At 40.7% G+C, this 19754-nt stretch overlaps 1 protein-coding gene across 1 annotated transcript in view; it reads left to right on the forward strand.

Moving 5' to 3' along the window:
- The window catches only part of PIK3AP1 (phosphoinositide-3-kinase adaptor protein 1), a 1872143-nt gene that overhangs the window by 231548 nt on the left and 1620841 nt on the right, over positions 1 to 19754 (forward strand). Inside the window, exon 2 of the mRNA XM_044056574.1 lies at positions 12125 to 12541. Within this exon, the coding sequence (XP_043912509.1) occupies positions 12125 to 12541 (417 nt within the window). The remainder of the gene's footprint in view (positions 1 to 12124; positions 12542 to 19754) is intronic.

Here is a 19754-nt window from a genome sequence, read left to right on the forward strand (position 1 = left end):
GGGTGAAGAGGAGGGACCTCATGATGGAACCTTGTGGCACTCCTTCAGTAACTGGTAGGAGAAGGAGAGATTTTGTTGCCATTTAACTGCTTGCTGTTATCCAGCTAAGTAGTCCTGGAACCATGTGGTATAGCAGTATGGCTAAGATTAATATTGGATAGAACTGCAATGAGTTTGTTATGTGAAACAATATCAAAAGCCTTGGATAGATCAAGAAATATGGTTGACATTAGTTTACCTTCATTTCTGTGGTGATTTACTGTGTTAGTAAAGGCCATCGACACAGTGGTACTGCTATATTTTGAATGAAAACCATGTGGAGTATTAGAAAGAAGATTTTTAGTCAGGAGATAAAGTAATTGAGAATGAATGCATCTCTGTAAGATTTTGGATAGGGAGGATAGAATTGCAATGGGGCAGTGTTTAGATAGTTCTGTTGAGCAAGCACCTTTATGCAGTGGGATAATGTGTGATATTTTCCAAATGGGAGGCACTTTTTTGTTCAGAGATAGATTAATGAGGATGGATACAGGGTAGGAGATGGCTTTGGCAGAGATTTAAGATATTTGGCTGGTAGTTCATCCAGTGCTGGTGTTGTTAGTTTCAATTTTTTTAGTTTTTTTTTTTATAGTATCAATTGGGACAGGCTGGAAGGAAAAGGTATTGTTGTTCTGATTTGATTTTAAGCAGGGAGAATTAGGTGTAGAGCAGTTGTTTTTACTAAGGGCTGTGATGGTTTCTGTGAAATAAGACCAAAAAGAATAATGAATTGCATGGCAACAATTCATTCACAATTCACTGTAAAACATGAAAGACCATTTCCCTATATTTCCCCATGAAAAACACAAAAAATGCAGTCTAAGATTATACATATCTTACATATACTGGCAATATGCACAACACATAGAATAACTAAATTTGTTGTGACCAAGGATTTTGGTTTGGATAGTGTTAGTAACCTACAGTGTAACAAAATCAGGTTGGTAGCTATCAATACAACAGAAGTGGGACAATGGCATAATGGCATCATATACTTTGTATTGATTCTTAACCAGTGCTTTTATATTATGTCTAATTTGTTATAACCATTTAAACTGCACATTTTTGTTTTATTTTTGAAGATTATAAAATTATTGTTCTTAAATACTTTGTAATAATTTGGAGCTTTTCTTCTCAGGCCTCTGCTGAAAATGGGCTTCTACCCAGTCAGATATTTCCCAGTAACTTTTGTGTCTTTCGGCTTTTCCCGGTTAGGGGTTGCCACAGCGGAACTCTGGTCCGCTAATGATTGGCAGTAGATTTTGACGTGCTGGCTTGCCGGGCCTAATGCACAACCTTCAATGAAGGAAGGCCCATTCATGCATGTCAACACACAGAAGACGCTCTTACTGAGAATCGAATGGGTAACGCCTAACTGTGAGGCGACAGCGCTACCGCAGCACCACCACCATCAATAAATTAAATAACTAAAGACATTTGCTTCTCAGTAAAACAAGGCAAAGAATGTCATAGCACCTTCAAGAACAACTGGTTGTACATGTTATACACTGATCTGAGCTATGGAATTTTACAGTAAAAACACTGGCAGCCATTTGCTAAACAAAACAAAATATTCTCACATTGAAAACAAACTTAGCATGAGTAACAGTAAACATATCTTCCCTTGAACTCATATGTATTCAAAATGCATATGTCACCTCATTAAACTACAACAGACATAGCTCTCAACCAATCAGGTACAAATCTCAACAGAATCAGGGGAAAAAACACAAGTCATTAGGAACAATCAGAGAAACCGTTAAATATTAGTACTATTAACCTGAGACATTTGCAGATTATGAAAATGTGAATTAATATATATTTTCTGAAGTAAAAGAAGCCTATAACTCTAATTATTGTTATTATTTATTAATTGTAACTTTTCCTTAAAGTCACCAAATACAAAAAATGGAGTAAATAAAACATAAAAGGCATAAAATAGTGACATAATTTAAATAATCTTGTTATATACCTAGAAAGCTTCTAGAATAATAAAGTTTTGTATTAGCTTTAATTTTTCTGAAGGATAGGAAGTCTGAAACTCAAACTTGATGTTTACCATTATTTAGTGACTGCCTGTAGATGCCTTGATATAGCACACAGTTGCTCAACAGACAGGAACAATGCCAGAAGATAATGTGGGATGAAATCTCAGTCAGGGATGGATGTAAAATATACTGTCTTCCTTGTACAATTAGAAGAGTGTTAGAATAACATATTTTGCATTGGCATATGATTTCTGAAGAAAAGTCTGACACTCAAAATGTCAATCATTTTCTAATTGCAGTGCTAGTTTGCCAGAAAACCAAACATTTTATGAGATACAGACAGACAGACAAACAAAAAAAAAACATGGACATTATGTGAAATTAATCGGGGGCAGTTTATGACACTTGTCATCACCAGGAAAAAAATACATATTTATGTAAAACAAACCAGAATACAAGACAAAAGCAGGCAGAGACATTCTGATAATTAGGGAAAATTAAGATTTATGGTCAGCTATGGACAGTTTGTGGTATTTGCCATCACCAGAAAGAAATCAAAACACACATTTTATTAGTCAGATCAGGCAGGGACATTCTGAGAAATCAGGGACATAAAGCTGAATGGTATGGTAGTTTCACCTGTCTAATACAGAAAACTTTCAAGTCACACTTTCACAGTTCTATGCATGATTTAAAGCAGAAATTTCTGGTGCGTAGTGTTACTCTTTGTGCTATCTCCTTTCATAGCATCCCATCCTGGTTATAGCCATTAATGCCCTCCCCCTCCCCCTCCCACTCATCTATCTTTCAACCCCTTGAGACTAGCAACTAATTCCAGACTGGACTTAAAAGCTCAAAAATCAGGAACAAAGTCAAAAACTATGGGAAGACAAAGACCAAAATCAGGGACAATTTTTAAATAGCAGTAATTCTGAATTAAAAAAGTTAACAGAATTAATGTACATTTTTTAAAGACAATAACTTGTAAAGCTAATGTGAGGCATTATTGACTGACCATAGTCTTCAGTGATTTAATAGAAAATCAAATTTTGCTCAGTGTGAAGTGAAACAGTCTCAGCTGAAATTATATGGAGGAGGATAGGCATCACACTCCAATTAAAGGACAACAGAAAAAAATGCTAAGTACTTCTTAATTCCCATCTCAATAATACAAAACTTCAGTAGCTCTTCTCCATGTGTTTCACAAGATAAGGAACTACAGCAGTACTAAAGCATAGATAAGACTGTATGAAGTCCAGAATGTGAATAACAACAACAACAAAAAAAATCAAGCTACAGACTTGCAAACATACCATAGTTAACAGTTGGGATATTAACATAAGTAAGCTCAAAGTGGTACCATACGGCCACAAAGAAAGTCATGGAAAATATATAAATCACAGATTGAAGTTATCATAAAAGTAATGTTTTCAGTTGAGCTGCTTGAATGTGAAAATTATAATTTAGGCAGAGTTTGTAGACTCCTGCAGTATATTTTCAAATGCTGTCTGCATTTATAGTTTTCACATTCATTAACCTCAACTAAAGCATAACATTTAATGTAATGGGATCCTATCTCGCCTACATTCATAACAGATGGGTTCGGAGCCGATCCATCGGCTCCGACTCGGCCACTATACACTAGAACGAAGTCTCTCATTGGCTGGGCTCCCCTTTATCCCAGAATGCACCACACCTGCTTCCCCAGATCTCATTTGCCGCTTTTCAAGCTGGACGTGGTCTCGACTTGGCTGGAGCTAAGTGTATTTTCTTAACCTTTTTGGTCTTTTGACTTAGGGTTTCTGTCAGTATTTCAACAAACAGCTGTTTTAACAGCTTTGTGAGCGTGTGTTTCCTAGTTTTGGTGAATTTTATTAATTTATAATTTTTCGCGCTTCTGGTATACTGGACAAGGCCCGTTTAAATTAGAGGGCCTTTGCCCCTCGCTGTGTGCTTTGGTTTTTGTTGTGTGTTGAGAATTTGTTTCTTCTCTGTTCTTTGTTGTATCGGGCTAAGCCCATTTAAGTTAGAGGGCTTTAGCCCGTGTATTGGTCCGCTTCTGTGTACTGTTTTTTCACGTTAAGGGCCATGTCTTCCTTGTTCAAGATGTCTAAGGAGCAGAAATCAGGGTTTAAGAAATGTGCTAAGTGTAGTTATAAAATGTCTGTTACAGACAACCATGCGGTATGTGTTTACTGTTTAGGGCCTAAGCATCTTCAAGATACATGCAGTGTTTGTCATGCCTTTTCTTCCAGGGTCCTTCAGGAAAGAAAAAACAAATTAATACTAAAAGGTCTTATTAAGCCTTCCTTTGAGGAAGCGTTGGCTTCATCTCCAGCTTCTAAAAAGAAAAAGTTGTCGGCTCCGACCAGTCCGTCGGGCCCGACTCCCAAGAAGCATAGATCGTCGGCTCCGACCAGCCCGTCGGAGCCGACATCCAAGAAACATAGATCGACCTCTTCTTCCTTGGCTCCAATGGCTTCGGAGCCGATGGCTGAAGGGTCTGCCTCGGTGCCTCCTTCCTCGGCTCCATTGGTGTCGGAGCCGGAGGTTAGTGCACCGAGAGGCCAATCACCTACTTCGGCTCCTTTGGTTTCGGAGCCGTTGGAGGTGTGCAGCTCAGACTCTTCCCCCTCGGCCCCGGAGCCACCTTCGGCGCCGACACTTTTACAAACGGTTCCGATCTCGGATCCGATAGTGTTGGAACCTTTTCGGAGCCGGTCCCCTCTTTTATCGGAGCCGAGACAGAAGTCGTCCCGACCCCAGTCTATCTCCTCCAAATCCTCTAGGTTGTCGGATTCGGATTTGGATAGGGTTATCCAGAGGCTGTTCCAGTCCCCAGTTTTTACTAAAATGATCTCGGCTCCAGCCCACTCGGCTTCGGAGCCGATTCCCCCTTCAGTACATTTGATTCCTCCTCCAACTCCCTTGGAGCCGTTGGAGTCGGTGCTGGTAGAACGCAGAAGAATTGTCCAGTTGGAGCAGAGATCCCCTCGGAGCTTCTCTGCCCCGACCCTCATTCCTACCCTGTCCTCGGTGTCAGGGTTTGGTACTGGGTCTTCCTCGGTGGGGGCCGAGGGCAACACTGTGGAGCTGGCCTCTTCGATGCCCAGTCTTCCCCTCGGAGCATTGGCCGCAGGTATTCCTAGTACCGTCGTGGTCTCTCAACAAGTGCCCTCTGCAGAGTCTGGAGGTCCTGCTTTTCAGGCCATGAGGAGTGCGCTGGCCATGACCTTGCTGGTTCAGCAAGTTTCTACCTCACCGTCCCTAGGCTTGGGTACTGGTGCCTCTGGTGACATTCTTTCCCATGACAGTGGGGCCCCAGGGCCTGAGGATACTCCCTTAGAGGGTTCCCTTCTTCCGGGGGGTCCTTCTGAATCCACTTTGGATGAACCCCCAAGGAAGAAACTGTGCAAGAGGAAGCACGTTGATTCCCAAGATGAGTCCGTCACTTCAGATACTGACCTCGATGATGCGGAGGGGTCCCCAAAATCGTCCTTGGATGACGTCTCCTTCTCGGATATCCTGGAGATCTTGAGACAGAGAGGCGATTGGCAATCCAAAGCCCCTACCGCTGAGGAGTCAGTTTTCCTCAAGGCCTTCAGGGCCCAGCCCTCCTCCTTTTGGGTGTCTCCACCCTTTGACGAGTTGTTAGATTTGATCTCTCGGAGGGTGTGGGAGCATCCTGATACAGTGGAACCGGTGCCTGCCAGACCTAATAAGCTCCTTTCAGCCCCTCCCCAGAAGGAATTCCTCACCAAGGGTGTTGCAGTTGATGTGATGGTGGTGGCATCTGCCACTCAGCAGGACGTGGCAGAGGCTTCAACGTCTATTCATCCTCCTAATAAGGATTCTAGGAGCATGGATAGGTACGGGAAGCGTACCCTTTCTTCAGCGACCTTTACCCTGCGGTCGCTGAACTATCTCTGTCATTTTACCAGGCTCCAAAGGGACCTCCTCAAGGAGTTAGGAGAGTCTCTTGCGGGTAATCTCCCTGAGGCGTTAGCTCAAACCGTAGGCACCCAGATGACTACCCTATCTTCCATAGTCAACTCGTCCATGAGGCTCATTTCCTATGCAGCCGAAGGGGCGAGTAGAGCAGCGGGCACAGGAGTGGCTCTTAGGAGGCAAGCCTGGTTACGCTTGTGTCCACTTGCAGAGGCCTTTAAATCTTCCTTCGCCGATGCCCCCTTTGATGGGTCTTCTCTGTTTGGACCCAAGGTGAAGGACACACTTACCCAGTGCGAGCAGGAGGGCAAGACCTTGACTGCCGTTAGGGCCCGTTTTTCCGCTCCCTCTAGACCTTACCCCCAAGGCCCAGAGAGGAGGGAAAATGTCGTTCAAAAAATCCCAAAAGTTCTTCCCTACTCCACCGGGTGATCCCCCCTCTAGAGGCAGGGGGGGGGGAGAATTCAGGAAGACGCCGCCCCAGAGGTGGCAGAGGCCCCCGTAACACTGGAGACCGCAATTCCTTTTGTGGTTCCTCCTACCCTCAACATCCCTAGGATGTTGCCTGGCTGTGCTTCTCCGGAGCCAGTCGGGGGTCGTTTTGCGAAACACCCACAGGCTTGGGAATCTATAACCAAGGATCAGTGGGTGCTTCGCATCGTAACCGGATGCTACCTCATCCCCCTCTTCAAGCCCCCTCCTCCTACAAGGAAAATCCTGGACGTGCCACCCAGTCAACGGGATCAAGCAGCCGTAGAAGTTTCAAAGCTGCTAAGCAAGGGAGTCATCCAGCCCGTCCCCGCCGACCAGATCGGATCAGGAACTTACTCGAGATTATTTTTGGTGCCAAAAAAGACAGGGGACGTAAGGCCCATTTTGGACCTAAGCTCATTAAATCGTTTTGTGAAAAAGTCCAAGTTCCGGATGGTCACCCTTCAGTCCATTCTCCCATTATTGGAGAAGGATGTCTGGATGTGCTCCATAGATCTCAAGGACGCTTACTATCACATTTTGATACGTCAAGAGTCCAGGAGTCATTTACGCTTCCGCCTGGGAGCCAGTCATTTCCAGTTTTGTGCACTGCCCTTTGGTCTCACCACAGCCCCCAGGGTGTTCACCAAGTGTCTGGCAGTGGTGACAGCTCACCTGAGAAGTCTAGGATTCCAAGTGTTTCCCTACCTAGACGACTGGTTCCTCACTGCCACTTCCAAGCATCTACTGATTCGAGCGCTGATGGCCACAGTAACTTTGGGTCTCTCGCTGGGAATCACTTTCAATTGGGAAAAATCTGTGCTGCGGCCATCTCAGCGTATCACCTTTATAGGCGCAGAGTTAGACACAAAAAGGATGCGGGCATTTTTGCCATCAGAAAGAATTCAGGTCCTACAATCTCAGATTCTAAACTTGTTACCCAAATCTCGAGTTCCGGCCAGACAGATTCTACAGTTATTGGGCACGATGGCTGCAACTATTCTCCTAGTTCCGTTAGCCAGGCTGCACATGCGGGTGCTGCAATGGCTATTATCGGTCCAATGGTCGTATCAAGAACTTCCCCTGAACCATTTGGTTCTGATTACGGACAGTTGTCGTCGGGACCTCCGTTGGTGGCTGCTTCGGTCCAACCTGGACCGGGGGTGTCTTTTCGCCCTTCAGCCCCCAGTTGCCACAGTGACCACAGATGCCTCCCAGATAGGGTGGGGGGGGGTCATTATCTGGACAGGTCTGTCCAAGGCACTTGGCAGGATTGTGAAGCGCACCTTCACATCAATGTCCTGGAAATGAGAGCGGTGCTTCTGGTTTTGCAAGCACTTCATCATGCTCTCCCCCAAGGTACTATTGCGATTCTATCCGACAACATGTCGGTAGTTTGGCACATAAACAAGCAGGGTGGAACCAAGTCCTACCCCCTTTGCAGAGAGGCCATGAGAGTGTGGCGCTGGGCCATAGCTACCCAACGTTTCTTAGTAGCAACGCACATTCCGGGGAAAGCCAATGTGATTGCAGACAGGCTCAGCAGGACTCTCCTGTTGCCCCACGAGTGGTCCCTCAACAACAGAGTGGCTGCGCAGATCTTCGCCAAATGGGGTCTCCCTTGTTGCGACTTGTTCGCAAGCCCCAAGAATGCGAAATGCAGAGAGTTCTTCACCCTGACTCCCTCCCAGGGGCAGTTTCCCAGGGACGCTCTAGCCCACAATTGGCCCCCCGGTCTATTTTATGCCTTCCCCCCGATCCCCCTTCTCCCGAAGGTGATTCAGAAGGCTATTCATGTGGGGAGCGACATGAATTTGATCGCCCCACACTGGCCCCGTCAGGTTTGGTTCCCATTCCTTCAGAAGTATGCGGTACAGGGCCCTTGGATTCTGGACCCAGTGCCGGACCTGTTGTCTCATCAGTCGGGACACTCTCATCCATCCCTCCGGTCGTTGAGGCTGGCTGCTTGGTTACTCCACTTCCATCCTTAGTTAGAGATAACTCTCTTTCTCCAGAAGTGATGTACATTTTGTCCTCTTCGCACAAGCCGTCCACTGTTAAGCTGTATTCCAGCAAATGGAAAAGGTTTGCCTTTTGGGCCCAACAGCGAGGCATTGATCCTCTTACAGCCCCAGTGCCGCAGGTCCTAGAATTCCTAGCTTCATTGTTTCATTTGGGCTCTTCAATCTCCACAATTAAGGTTCAACTAGCGGCCATCTCTAATTTTCATGTTTCCGTAGGGCCTTCCTTAATGGCAAACAGACTTTGCAAGTCCTTCCTCAAGGGAGCTTGGCTCCTCAGGCCTCCTATGGCCCATCCTGTGCCTCCTTGGGACTTAAATTTGGTTCTGGCCTCCTTAACTGCCCGTCCCTTTGAGCCAGCAGCGACTTGTGATATAAAGTTCCTCTCTTGGAAGACCACCCTTCTAGTGGCAATAACTTCTGCTAAGCGGGTTTCAGAGCTTCAGGCTCTTTGTTCTGTTCCTCCTTATTTGATTTATCATCAAGACAGAGTTTCCCTTAGATTGAATCACTCCTTTTAGCCTAAGGTAGCATCCCCTTTATGCATTCAGCAATCCTTGGAGCTCCCTGTCTTCTTTCCAAATTTTTCTAATAGAGCAGAATACACCTTCCACCAGTTGAATGTTCACAGGCAACTGCGTTTTTATTTAGATAGGACCAGTCAGACATGAAAATCTAACCAGCTGTTTGTGTCCTTTGCGGAGAATAGGCTAGGTCTACCAGTTGCCAAGACCACCATAGCCAAATGGATTAAGGAGTGTATCTCCTTCATTTATTCCCAGTCAGGCAGAGAGTTACCTTTCCCAGTCAAGGCTCATTCTACCAGGGCGATGGCCACCTCTGTAGCGTTCCACTCCAAAGTTTCAATAGATGATATTTGTGCGGCTGCTACTTGGTCTTCTCCGCACACCTTCATTTCTCATTATAAGGTTGATGTGGCTTCCCGAGGCAGAGCTTCCTTTGGTTCCGCAGTTCTCAGGAGTGTGTTCCAATGAGCCACCCGGGATTTAGGTGCTAGGGACGCTGTCCCATCTGTTATGAATGTAGGCAGGATAGGATCCCATTACATCTTTTAATTATGTACTTACCATAACTTCGGATGTATGGGATCCATCTCGCCTACATTCATACATACCCACCCTCCTTCCCCCTACCTTTTGGATTTGGAGGAAATATTGCTCTTGCTGAGCTCTTTTCTTGAAGGGCTCTAGTTGCTTACAGTTATTGGTATGTTTTTCTGTGCCTGTATGGACGTATGAAAGTGAACAAACAAGATCTGGGGAAGCAGGTGTGGTGCATTCTGGGATAAGGGGGAGCCCAGCCAATGAGAGACTTCGTTCTAGTGTATAGTGGCCGAGTCGGAGCCGATGGATCGGCTCCGAACCCATCTGTTATGAATGTAGGTGAGATGGATCCCATACATCCAAAGTTATGGTAAGTACATAACTAAAAGTTATGTCCATTAATAAAAAAAAATAGTCTTCCCCTTTTAAGAAATAAAATGATACATGACACAGTGGAAAAGGGGTCATGAAAAACAACTGTGTCTACTGACCTCTAAGGTGAACTCCAGTGGTGAATTAATACCACTTAGAACAAAACACGCAAACAATGTTTTCTTCTTAATTTGTACCAAATAATACAAGTTCTTGTCTTTTTGTGACACTGCAGTTGCTCACCACAAAATTTGGTTTGTTTAACTTACTGGTAAATGCCTGCATCACTGTTGGTCTTTGTTGTCTCAGAGTGAAGGACTTTCTAAGATTTTCTAAGATTACTGCCACTGCCTGAATTTTCTTTCCCTTGAATTGGACTTTACTTATAATCAAAAGTTAAAAAAAGGCTTACTGTGTGGGGTACGATTTTTATAGTAACCCTGGCATCCAGCAAGCAACAAAAAATGGTAACCCTGCCAATCACCAGACAGAACTGGTTCAGCAGGTCTTAGTTCTATTCCCCCCTATATGGAATTCTATTTATATTACCCCTGCATTTTTAAAATGAAAGCATGCATTCCAAAGTGACTCATTCATTTATGATTCATGTTATGTCTTTCCTGCATTTCTAAAAATGTACGCAGCTGCCTATACTGCCTAGCTATTACCTTCTGCTGAGAAATACTACTGTAAGCTGCAGCAGGTGGGAGTGCAACCTCAACACTTTTTTGACTGAAAACTTTGTTCTTTCACGAGGGCGTTGACTATTTGACTCTACCACTGTTTTCTGGGTCTGGTTAGTAAGGACCAATTTGGCAAGTTGTTGAAAGGCTAAGACATTTGCTAACACCTTCAGTGAGCAATTTTTATGTTGTAAACTTTAACTAGTTCCAGTCATTAGGCACTCTGCATAGACTCTACCCAAGCCAATTATTTGTACAATCTGTTCCACTGAGTCTGCCAAGGGAGGAAGAAGTTGACTGGACTGATGGTAATGTGGAGAACAAATCTGCCAACCAAAAATAAGTACGTGTAGTTGGAAAACAGATAGTAAAGAAAATGTGAAGCAACATAAAGCAACTGATTTGCTTTAAACAAAGTTTAAAAAATGTAAAAAAAAAAAATCCTGCCTAACCCAATGGAAAAAGCCAAAGATCTGAGTCTACTGACAATCTCCAAAGTGAGTGGCTTGAGAGAGGTGAGAGGTCAAGCAACTAAGTATTTTTTAAGGGGGAGGAACAGTACTGGAGTAGACTTTTTTACTGTCTATACTACTGTTGAGTGTCTCCTCTAATAAGCACACTTCTCATTGGTTTGGTCTACTAGTGTACTTATCATTGGTCTACTCATGTTTTCTTCAAAGAGCATCCGAGAGCAGACCAATGTGCCTGTTGCTTGATTCATGTTGTAAAAAAGAAAGTAAAATATTGAAAAAAATAGAAAAGTTTTCTATGCAGCTACCGTGGCACACACTTTAATTGGGGAGGGGAGCATGTGCCCCTGTGCCCCAGTGTACCACTGCCCCTGCTGGCAGGAGAGCCATAAGCTGCAATTTCATGACTTCACAAACAGAATGTTCCTCATTTTATTTTCTGCCAGTGTCCCTGAAACGGAACATAAACTGCAAACATTTGCATTAAACCTCATGCCGACTGATTACTTTATATGAAACTATGCTTTTTGCCATTCACCTATTACTTTATTTAGACGTATGTAAAATATAAGAAAAATGCTGTCTCTTTCATTTTCAAAATGTTACAGTGAAGAGGTTTTTAGAATGTTTTTCTGAGATGCAGTGAACTCACGTTCAGTGTATTAGTTATTTCTGTATGACAGTACCAAATAGTTTGCATGCAGGGCTCATTAATAATATGTAGCATGACACAGGAAGCAATTATTATAAAACAACTGTTTGTATTACATAGTTAAGCACTGCTGAGATGTGAAATGTTTGAGAGTTTTTAAGCATTCTGTTGTTGATGTAAATTATTTATATACATTTTATTTTTGTACTAAAAGTATTTCTCTGAACAGTAATTTGCCAAGGTTTGTACATGCCATTTATTTCAGAAAAATAAAATTAATATGACATTAATGGAAGTACACCAATTTGAGAACTGTTTAACAGTGAAGTACTTCAGCATATACCCTAGATGTTGATTTCTCTTTGTCTTGCCAGAATTTAATTTCTGAAAGATTTAATTCATAATTTTCACAACAGGATCACATCAATACTCTGACGTGCTTATTGTCCATGGATGTGATGGTGAAGAATGGAGCACATACCTCAAAAGTCTCTTCAGTTCATCTAGATACTTCAAGAACAAGTCAATTAAATGTTACGGTATAAAGGAAGGCTTCCCCATTCCCGTAGAGCAGTTGGACATTTTCCATGAAAGTAAATGCATAATTTTTTTACTAACTGGAGAACTTGTAAATCATGCATATGATCCTCCACTCCTAAAGAGTCTACAAGAAGCTTTGGGTCCTCCCCACAGGATGTTTGTGTTATTCTGTGGAGTGCCAGACAGTGATGAATTTACAATGTTATTCCATGACTGGCCATTGTGGAAAAAACTCTACTGTGAGGATGATCCGGAGTCTTATATTGCAGCTGTAAAGCAGACTGTTTCTGAAGGTAGGAAATAAACATTTAATGTATTTTCGCTGCTATCCTAAACTTGTCAATATTTTACAATATTTATTTTTTGCAATGGTGATTTTGAAATACACAGTAAATGAAACCCAAACATTTTTAAGAAATTTTCTCAACCAGATGTCCTATTTTAGAGATGACAGAGTATAAATTAATGGCAGAATGACAACAACATATGTTGCTGGCTAGTTGGCTGTGGCTCAGCTGACCAAAAAGTAAGTGGTTGAGTGTTTTATATGGAAAGTTGGTATTTTTGGCAGTAATGGCAGTTTTGAAATACCTTCAGTCAAACTGTGCCCCTCCCCTTTTCAGTAGCAGCAGTGTTGGGAGTCTGTCATATCATTTTAGAGCACAGCCTCCACTCTCTGAGGGACCTTTAGTAGAGCAGTATGCAGACAATGTCCTTTTAAATATTTTGGGTGGTGGTTTTCTGATATATGTATTAAGCTTTCAGTGAATGAGTTGTCAAATAGGTCTTCAGTGAAATTGTCATTGGGAAACTGTCCTACGTTCCAGTGGTCAAACAATCACTTACTTTGTCAGTGGACAGCTTCCTCAAATTGTATACTAGAAGCAAGAAAGCTATATCTGGAAGCCTTTTGCTCCCATGCTTAGAATAAGTTATAGTTATGTTAATGTTAAAAACATATTGGCATAATTGCAAATCCTGCACAGAAACTAAACTTTTATGGACTTTAGCATTGCACTTGTATTACTTTTCCACTGAAAATGATATAGTGTAGCTTCTTCCCTTGGAAAAAACTGCATTTGTTACTCTGCTAAGAAACTTATAGTGCCTTTACGTTTAGATAGAAATGTAAAACTGATAACAAAACCTAATACATAGTCTTAAGAAAAAACTGCAGCCTAATGTACCAAGGTATCACCTCATGACCAAAATGCTAGGCCACAAGACTTTAGGAAATGGACTGTGAGTCTTGAACGTCTGCACCTCTGAGAAAAGGAGACATTTTAAATACGCATACATGCATGCTGTTTCATAAATAATATCACTCTGTAAATGCCACACTGTGTTTCTTAAACTCTGATAAAAAAGCAAGGGAGAAGGCTCCCTAACTTGTGGAATTAATTCAGGAATGATATTTACAAGTGATTTTTTTGTGATAGAGAGTGGTTAAGTAGCACTGGAACAAAACAAAGCAGAAAGTATCATTAAGGAGAAAGCATTATGTGTTTTGTGCATCTTGGGTTGGTAAGTCAGGTTAACAAATCTTAGTCAAACAAAAAAGAAGAGAGTATGATTTGTCCTTGAAGCATAAATCAACAAAGCCAACTTATCAAATTTAACCTAATAGAATGGTATATTGCTGAATCATCAGTAATTAAAAATCTAACAATATTTTTGCAGGAAGACAAGCCACCTTCCCATACCTCAATATAAATGTCTGTACCCTCTGTACACCTTTCCTAATTATTACAACTCCAATGTTATACAATCTCAAGGGCAAATGAATAGCCCTCATCCTTGAGGGTTTTCTTATTTTTCAGAGGTTTAAATAAGGAGTCGGGCAAAACAGTTCACATGGGGGATCAGGGGTTTGGCATCCTAAAAAAAATACCTTTTTATGGAATTGTAATTGGCTTTATGATATTTGGTTAGCTGTATTTTTGATCATTTGTAGTTTGTTGAAGAGTACATTAGATACGTTTAATTGTTGCAATTTGTTGACAGTACTTTAGTCTGCTGTCATACTCCCAAAAAGAATTCAAGCTGGACACTCGTTTGTTCCACTTCATGAATGCTGTAATTATCCATGCTTAATTGTTCAATCCCCTCCTTTGACATTTATTTAACTACCTGTGTAAAACTGACTCCCTTTTAAAGAACTACACTCATGCCATAGATGTACCAGTTATGGAAGTTAACTTGTTAGAGCAGCCTCTAGTTTATTACCTTTGGAATAAGTCATGTTCCTAAAATTCTTACAAGGCATTTGCAATAATCGTAACTCTGAAGGGTTAGCCTTTTCATTTGATTAAATGTTATAAAATGATCATGGTTTGACAGTCACTTACATGTACATGATTTAAAAGGCAGACAATGTGCTTACATGAGTTGATTTGACTGCTTGTTCAAAGCCCCCTGTACTATACAGTAACATGCTTGAAAGACAGTAAACACCAGTGTGTTTTCCTTAAGGTTGACTAGAAATGTTTTCTTTTTTTTTAGTAACTGTACTGTTGAATTCTCCTCAGTGTAGATCACTAATGCCTGTATGTTATAAAGGCATTTCTCTCAAAATATTTTTAATAATGTTCTTTAAATTGATGTTTGCATTTGTATTTTTATGGAGAGATGTCTTTCTTTTCAGTTTTAATTCTGTTTATTGCCTTCTTTTTCCATGTATCATTATTCTCAAAAAAAAAAATATATATATATAGAGAGAGGAATTGAAAAGAACTGGGCAAGAAAATGGCCATGCTTAGGCATAATCACTAAGCACACATTACACTTTTGACAACCAACAGTTAAAATATATATGAAATATACAGATTTGTATATTAACAAAGACTGAAATCAAAATATTTTGCTACGTAACTTTTAAAATACAAAAACGGTAATAAAATGCAAATTTGAGATAAAGTCATTATCATCATTGTCATCAACAACCCCTTTTTCCCATTTTACATGGGATTAGGGCATTACATCAACTGCTGCCACCCCTCTAGATTCATAGTCAGTCTTTTACCTTCAGCAGTCATGCCCACCTGTTGCAGGTCTTCATTCTCATAACTGAGCCATCTCCTGGCTTGGTGTCCTCATCTCCTCTTGCTTTCTTTTTGTGTCGCCCAAATCTGCTTGACCAAATTGCCTTCTGCTTTCCTATACATGTGAACAAACCACAGTAATCTATTCTTCTTGACCTTCTCTAACATTAGGGCTACTTTGACTTCCACTATGATGTCCTAATTTCTTGCTCTGTCCCACAGTATACATCTTACTATCCATATCAGGCATTTCAGCTCCATTATCTCAAGTCTTCTTGACTGCTCTGCCTTCACTAACAAGGTGGAAAAAACAACAAGAGAGGCAAACTGACACGACCACACTCTAGTTTATAGTTAGCGCTTTTGTATAGCAAATGCTTATACTTCTTCAGACAGTTTTTTTACCCACATCTCCCTGTTTAAAAAGCATCACTATTACTTCAGTGAGCCCATTAAGGACTCGTTATTCAATTAAAACAAGTCTGCTGTTATATAACCTATTAATACTTAAAGGTAAAACATGTAAACCTACTGAACATAAAATAAACTGCTCTTGAAAAGAGCATTAAATATTTACCACTCCACAATTATTACCATCTCCACATTAAAAAGAAAACATAAAAAATTGGAATTACATTTAGAACACACATCCTAATGTGAACTAAATCTATTACCTATGTATTTTGTAATAAAAAACAAAAAACTCATCTAGCTAATTACTTTAATTTTAATAAACATTTAATTGAACATTTTTCATTGAAACCAGGATAGGTATGTGCATCAGTCTGCAATTACCAAATAAGTTCTCGCTCTTCTAATTTTAGGTTCCAAGGACCCCTCCTCCTAAAATTTTTAGGGACATGTTCGACAACTGTGAATTGAAAAATGTGTGACTGAAACTCAGTAATATGTTTGGCCAAGGCATTCATAATAGTATTTATAGATACACAATATAAATGTTCATATATTTGTTGTTTAAAAGGGCGTTCTGTCTTGCCCAAGTAAATGGCCCGACATTGGCAACAAGTAGCTAGATATACTATGCCTTGGCTCTCACAGTTGAAACGGCCTTTTATAATATATTTCCTACCTCTGATGGAGACATGTGTCCCTACCTGGATATATTTACAATAGTGACCGCGTCCACATTTAACCATCCCCCAGTTAGGTTTAGGATCCTTCCCAGGGATTTCAAACAAGGTTTTCAAATTGGCCCCTCTTCTGTATGTCACCAAAGGACCAGTACCCAGAGTATCCATGGTAACATGATCCTCAACCATAAAATTCCAGTTATTAACTAAAAATGTTCTTAAACTAAAGGCATCCATTGAAAATTGAGTTAGGAAACTGGTGACAAAATTGTTTCCCGCTTCCCCGTTTGTAGCTACACATCCTACTGGAGAAATGGGTAATGATGGAATTTCTTCCATAGCAATATACCCTTTAGTCAAGAAAGGCATAAAATGGCCAGTTTCCCTCTTGTGGCTGACTTCCTTAATTAAACTATCTATAATGGAGCTTGGATAAGCACGTTTAACAAACATGCTTCTAAGATTTTCACATTCTTTAAAAAAATCTTCATTGCTAGAGATCATTCTCGAAGCCCTAACAAGCTGCCCCTTAACTACAGCTCTCTTCTGATAAAAGGGGTGGCAACTGTCAAAACGCAAGAAAGAATTAGAATATGTAGGCTTCCTAAAATACGCATAGCATATCTTTTGAATGCTACATCTTTCCAGAGCCATATGTCCAGAAAGCTAATGGCCTGTTCATCAAATTGGAAAGTGAACTCTAAAAAATCAGTAAATGATGTCATAATCTCAACTAATGCACGTGCATGTTCCTCATCCCCTTTGAAAATGAAGAACATATCATCCTGGTACCTCATGCACCAAACTACACTCTCCTTAAAGATAGAATGTTGGAAAAGATATGTTTGCTCCCAAAATGCCATGACAGCATTATCAAAACTAGCACCACAGGGGGAGCCCATGGCAACCCCTGATTTTTGGAGATAATATTCTTCCTTAAACATGAAGTAGTTGTTATTTAACACTACCTCTAACAGTGCAATAACTAAATCAATGTCTGCCCCTTCCATTTGTTTAAATAAAAGGAAATCGCCAACCCATTCAAGGCCTAAATCCCGGGTCAAAAAATTGTAAGAGAGGTGAAATTCTAATTTATTAAGACCTTTCAGAAAGGCCCAGGAATCCCTACAAATTTGTGCTTCAGATTTTAACAAAGGTTTTAGCCTGGAATCAACCCATTTGGCACAAGCATAAGTAATAGACTTTCAGCCATCAATAATAGGGCGGAAAGGTGGATCCAGTAGGCTTTTATGTATTTTCAGAACTCTGAAAATAACTGGAATTAATGGAGCCGGCATGGTTAGATATTGGTATGTATCAATGGAAATAGATATATCAATAAACAAGTCAGTAAGAAAACTCCTAATACGTTGGTATGCCTGATTGGGTTAATTTATCGTAGTTAGTGCTTGTTAACATACTATCCATTTTGCTGTTATAACATGACTCATCCATAAACACAATTCCCCCTCCCTTATCCGGTTGCATAACACAAATTTTTTGTGATTTAATGAAAGCAGTGAATTCTCTCTAAGCTTTTGTGATGTTACTACAAAACTTATCACAATTGTTTGAATTATTAAGTAACACTCTAAAGTGCATTTCACTGGCTTTCTCAAATAATGCCAGTGACCCCTGCAATGGTGGATTAAAAACGCTAGAAACACGCTCATCAGTAACTAGGTTGTTGTTAACTCCAAACATAGCATTTAGATTTAGTTTCCATACATAAAATTTTAAATCAATGTTCTAGCTATATTTGCCCTAGAACTGGGCACAAAATTGAAACCTTTAGATAAAAAATCCACCATATCCTGTGGGATGCTCAAGGAACAAAAATCATAAATATTAAAGTCACCTTGAGTACTGTGATGGATGAAAAGTTTATTCTCGGTAATGTATTGTCCAGTTCCTTGTTCGGGGTGTATTACTTCCTCCACCAGTTGTTCTTCTTCCTCTGTTGTTTGGGAGGATTGTTGTTGCGGTATGACTGGTTGGTGTTCCTGTGTTCTGAAAGTGAAAATCCTGCCCATTAATGTTTTGAAATCCTGGTGTGCCCGATGAATCTGCTTGCCGGTGTTCCTGGTTGTCCCTGATCCTATCACTCCATTGAACTACCCCATTAGGTTCATCGGCAGCTTCATGTTCAAAACCTGTGATGTCATCAGGTGGAGTCGGCAAATAGTTGTCAGTTACCATAGTGACAGAAGCATGTAATGCAGAATAACAGGGCAAAGGGGGAGGATCAGGGTATGCAATTTTCTGTCCATACTCAGCTTGATCTCTTTTTAGTTTACGTGTTTTGATATCCGAAATCTTGGAGATCAGCACTTCAATGCTGGTGAAAGTCCTTTTGAAATCAAATTCGTACTGGTCAAAATCGGGGTCGGTTTTGATTTCGTTATCAAGCACTTCCAATTGCGCTTGTAACTCCCTCATTTGTTTTTCATAATTTGTTATTAATAGATCAAGCAAATCAAGACCTTGTTTATTAAATAGGTCTATAGTGGAACTCAGAGTTTTTGATGACACCTAATGGATATTTCCACTGCCTTAAATCTTTAGGGACTATTTTATGTTTAATGCATTCCCTGAAATACAAAATTTCCACTTGCAGTTTTTTGTACTTAAGTAATTTCACATCATATTCTTTCAGTTTAGAAACAATGTTGTTAGAATTAGGAGAATTATTTGTTTGTACATTGGAATTTTCCAACCTGAACAAGGAAGGCACATTGAAAAATATGTGTTCTAAGTGTAATTCCAGTTTTTTATGTTTTCTTTTTATTGTGGAGATGGTAATAATTGTGGATTAGTAAATATGTAACGCTCTTTTCAAGAGCAGTTTATTTTATGTTCAGTAGGTTTACATGTTTTTAATTCCCAATTTTACCTTTACGTATTAATAGGTTATATAACAGCAGACTTGTTTTAATTGAATAACGAGTCCTTAATGGGCTCATTGAAGTAATAGTGATACTTTTTAAACAGGGAGATGTGGGTAAAAAAACTGTTTGAAGAAGTATAAGCATTTGCTATACGAAAGCACTAACAATAAACTCTAGTGTGGTCGTGTCAGTTTGCCTCTCTTGTTGTTTTTTCCAGTTTTTAGTTGGTTTGTTTTGGTTTTTCTTCACTAACAAGGTCTCTTTCTAGGTCATTGTCCTCAGCTGTTCCTTTGGCTGTTTTAAATTCCAGTTTGCAATCTTTCTTTGGTACTTATTTGCTTTTAGCCAGATGCCAGCTCTCGTGTATGCACAGGAACTTAATTTCATGGCTATGGTCACAACAACCTCCTTCTGATGACAATTTTCCAAACTGCTTACCAGACATGGGCTCTGCTATCTGCCTTGTGGACCCTAGTCTAGACTGGT

This window comes from Protopterus annectens, chromosome 14.part0, assembly GCF_019279795.1.
Source record: "Protopterus annectens isolate FY-2018-M chromosome 14.part0, PAN1.0, whole genome shotgun sequence".
NCBI lineage: Eukaryota > Metazoa > Chordata > Ceratodontiformes > Protopteridae > Protopterus > Protopterus annectens.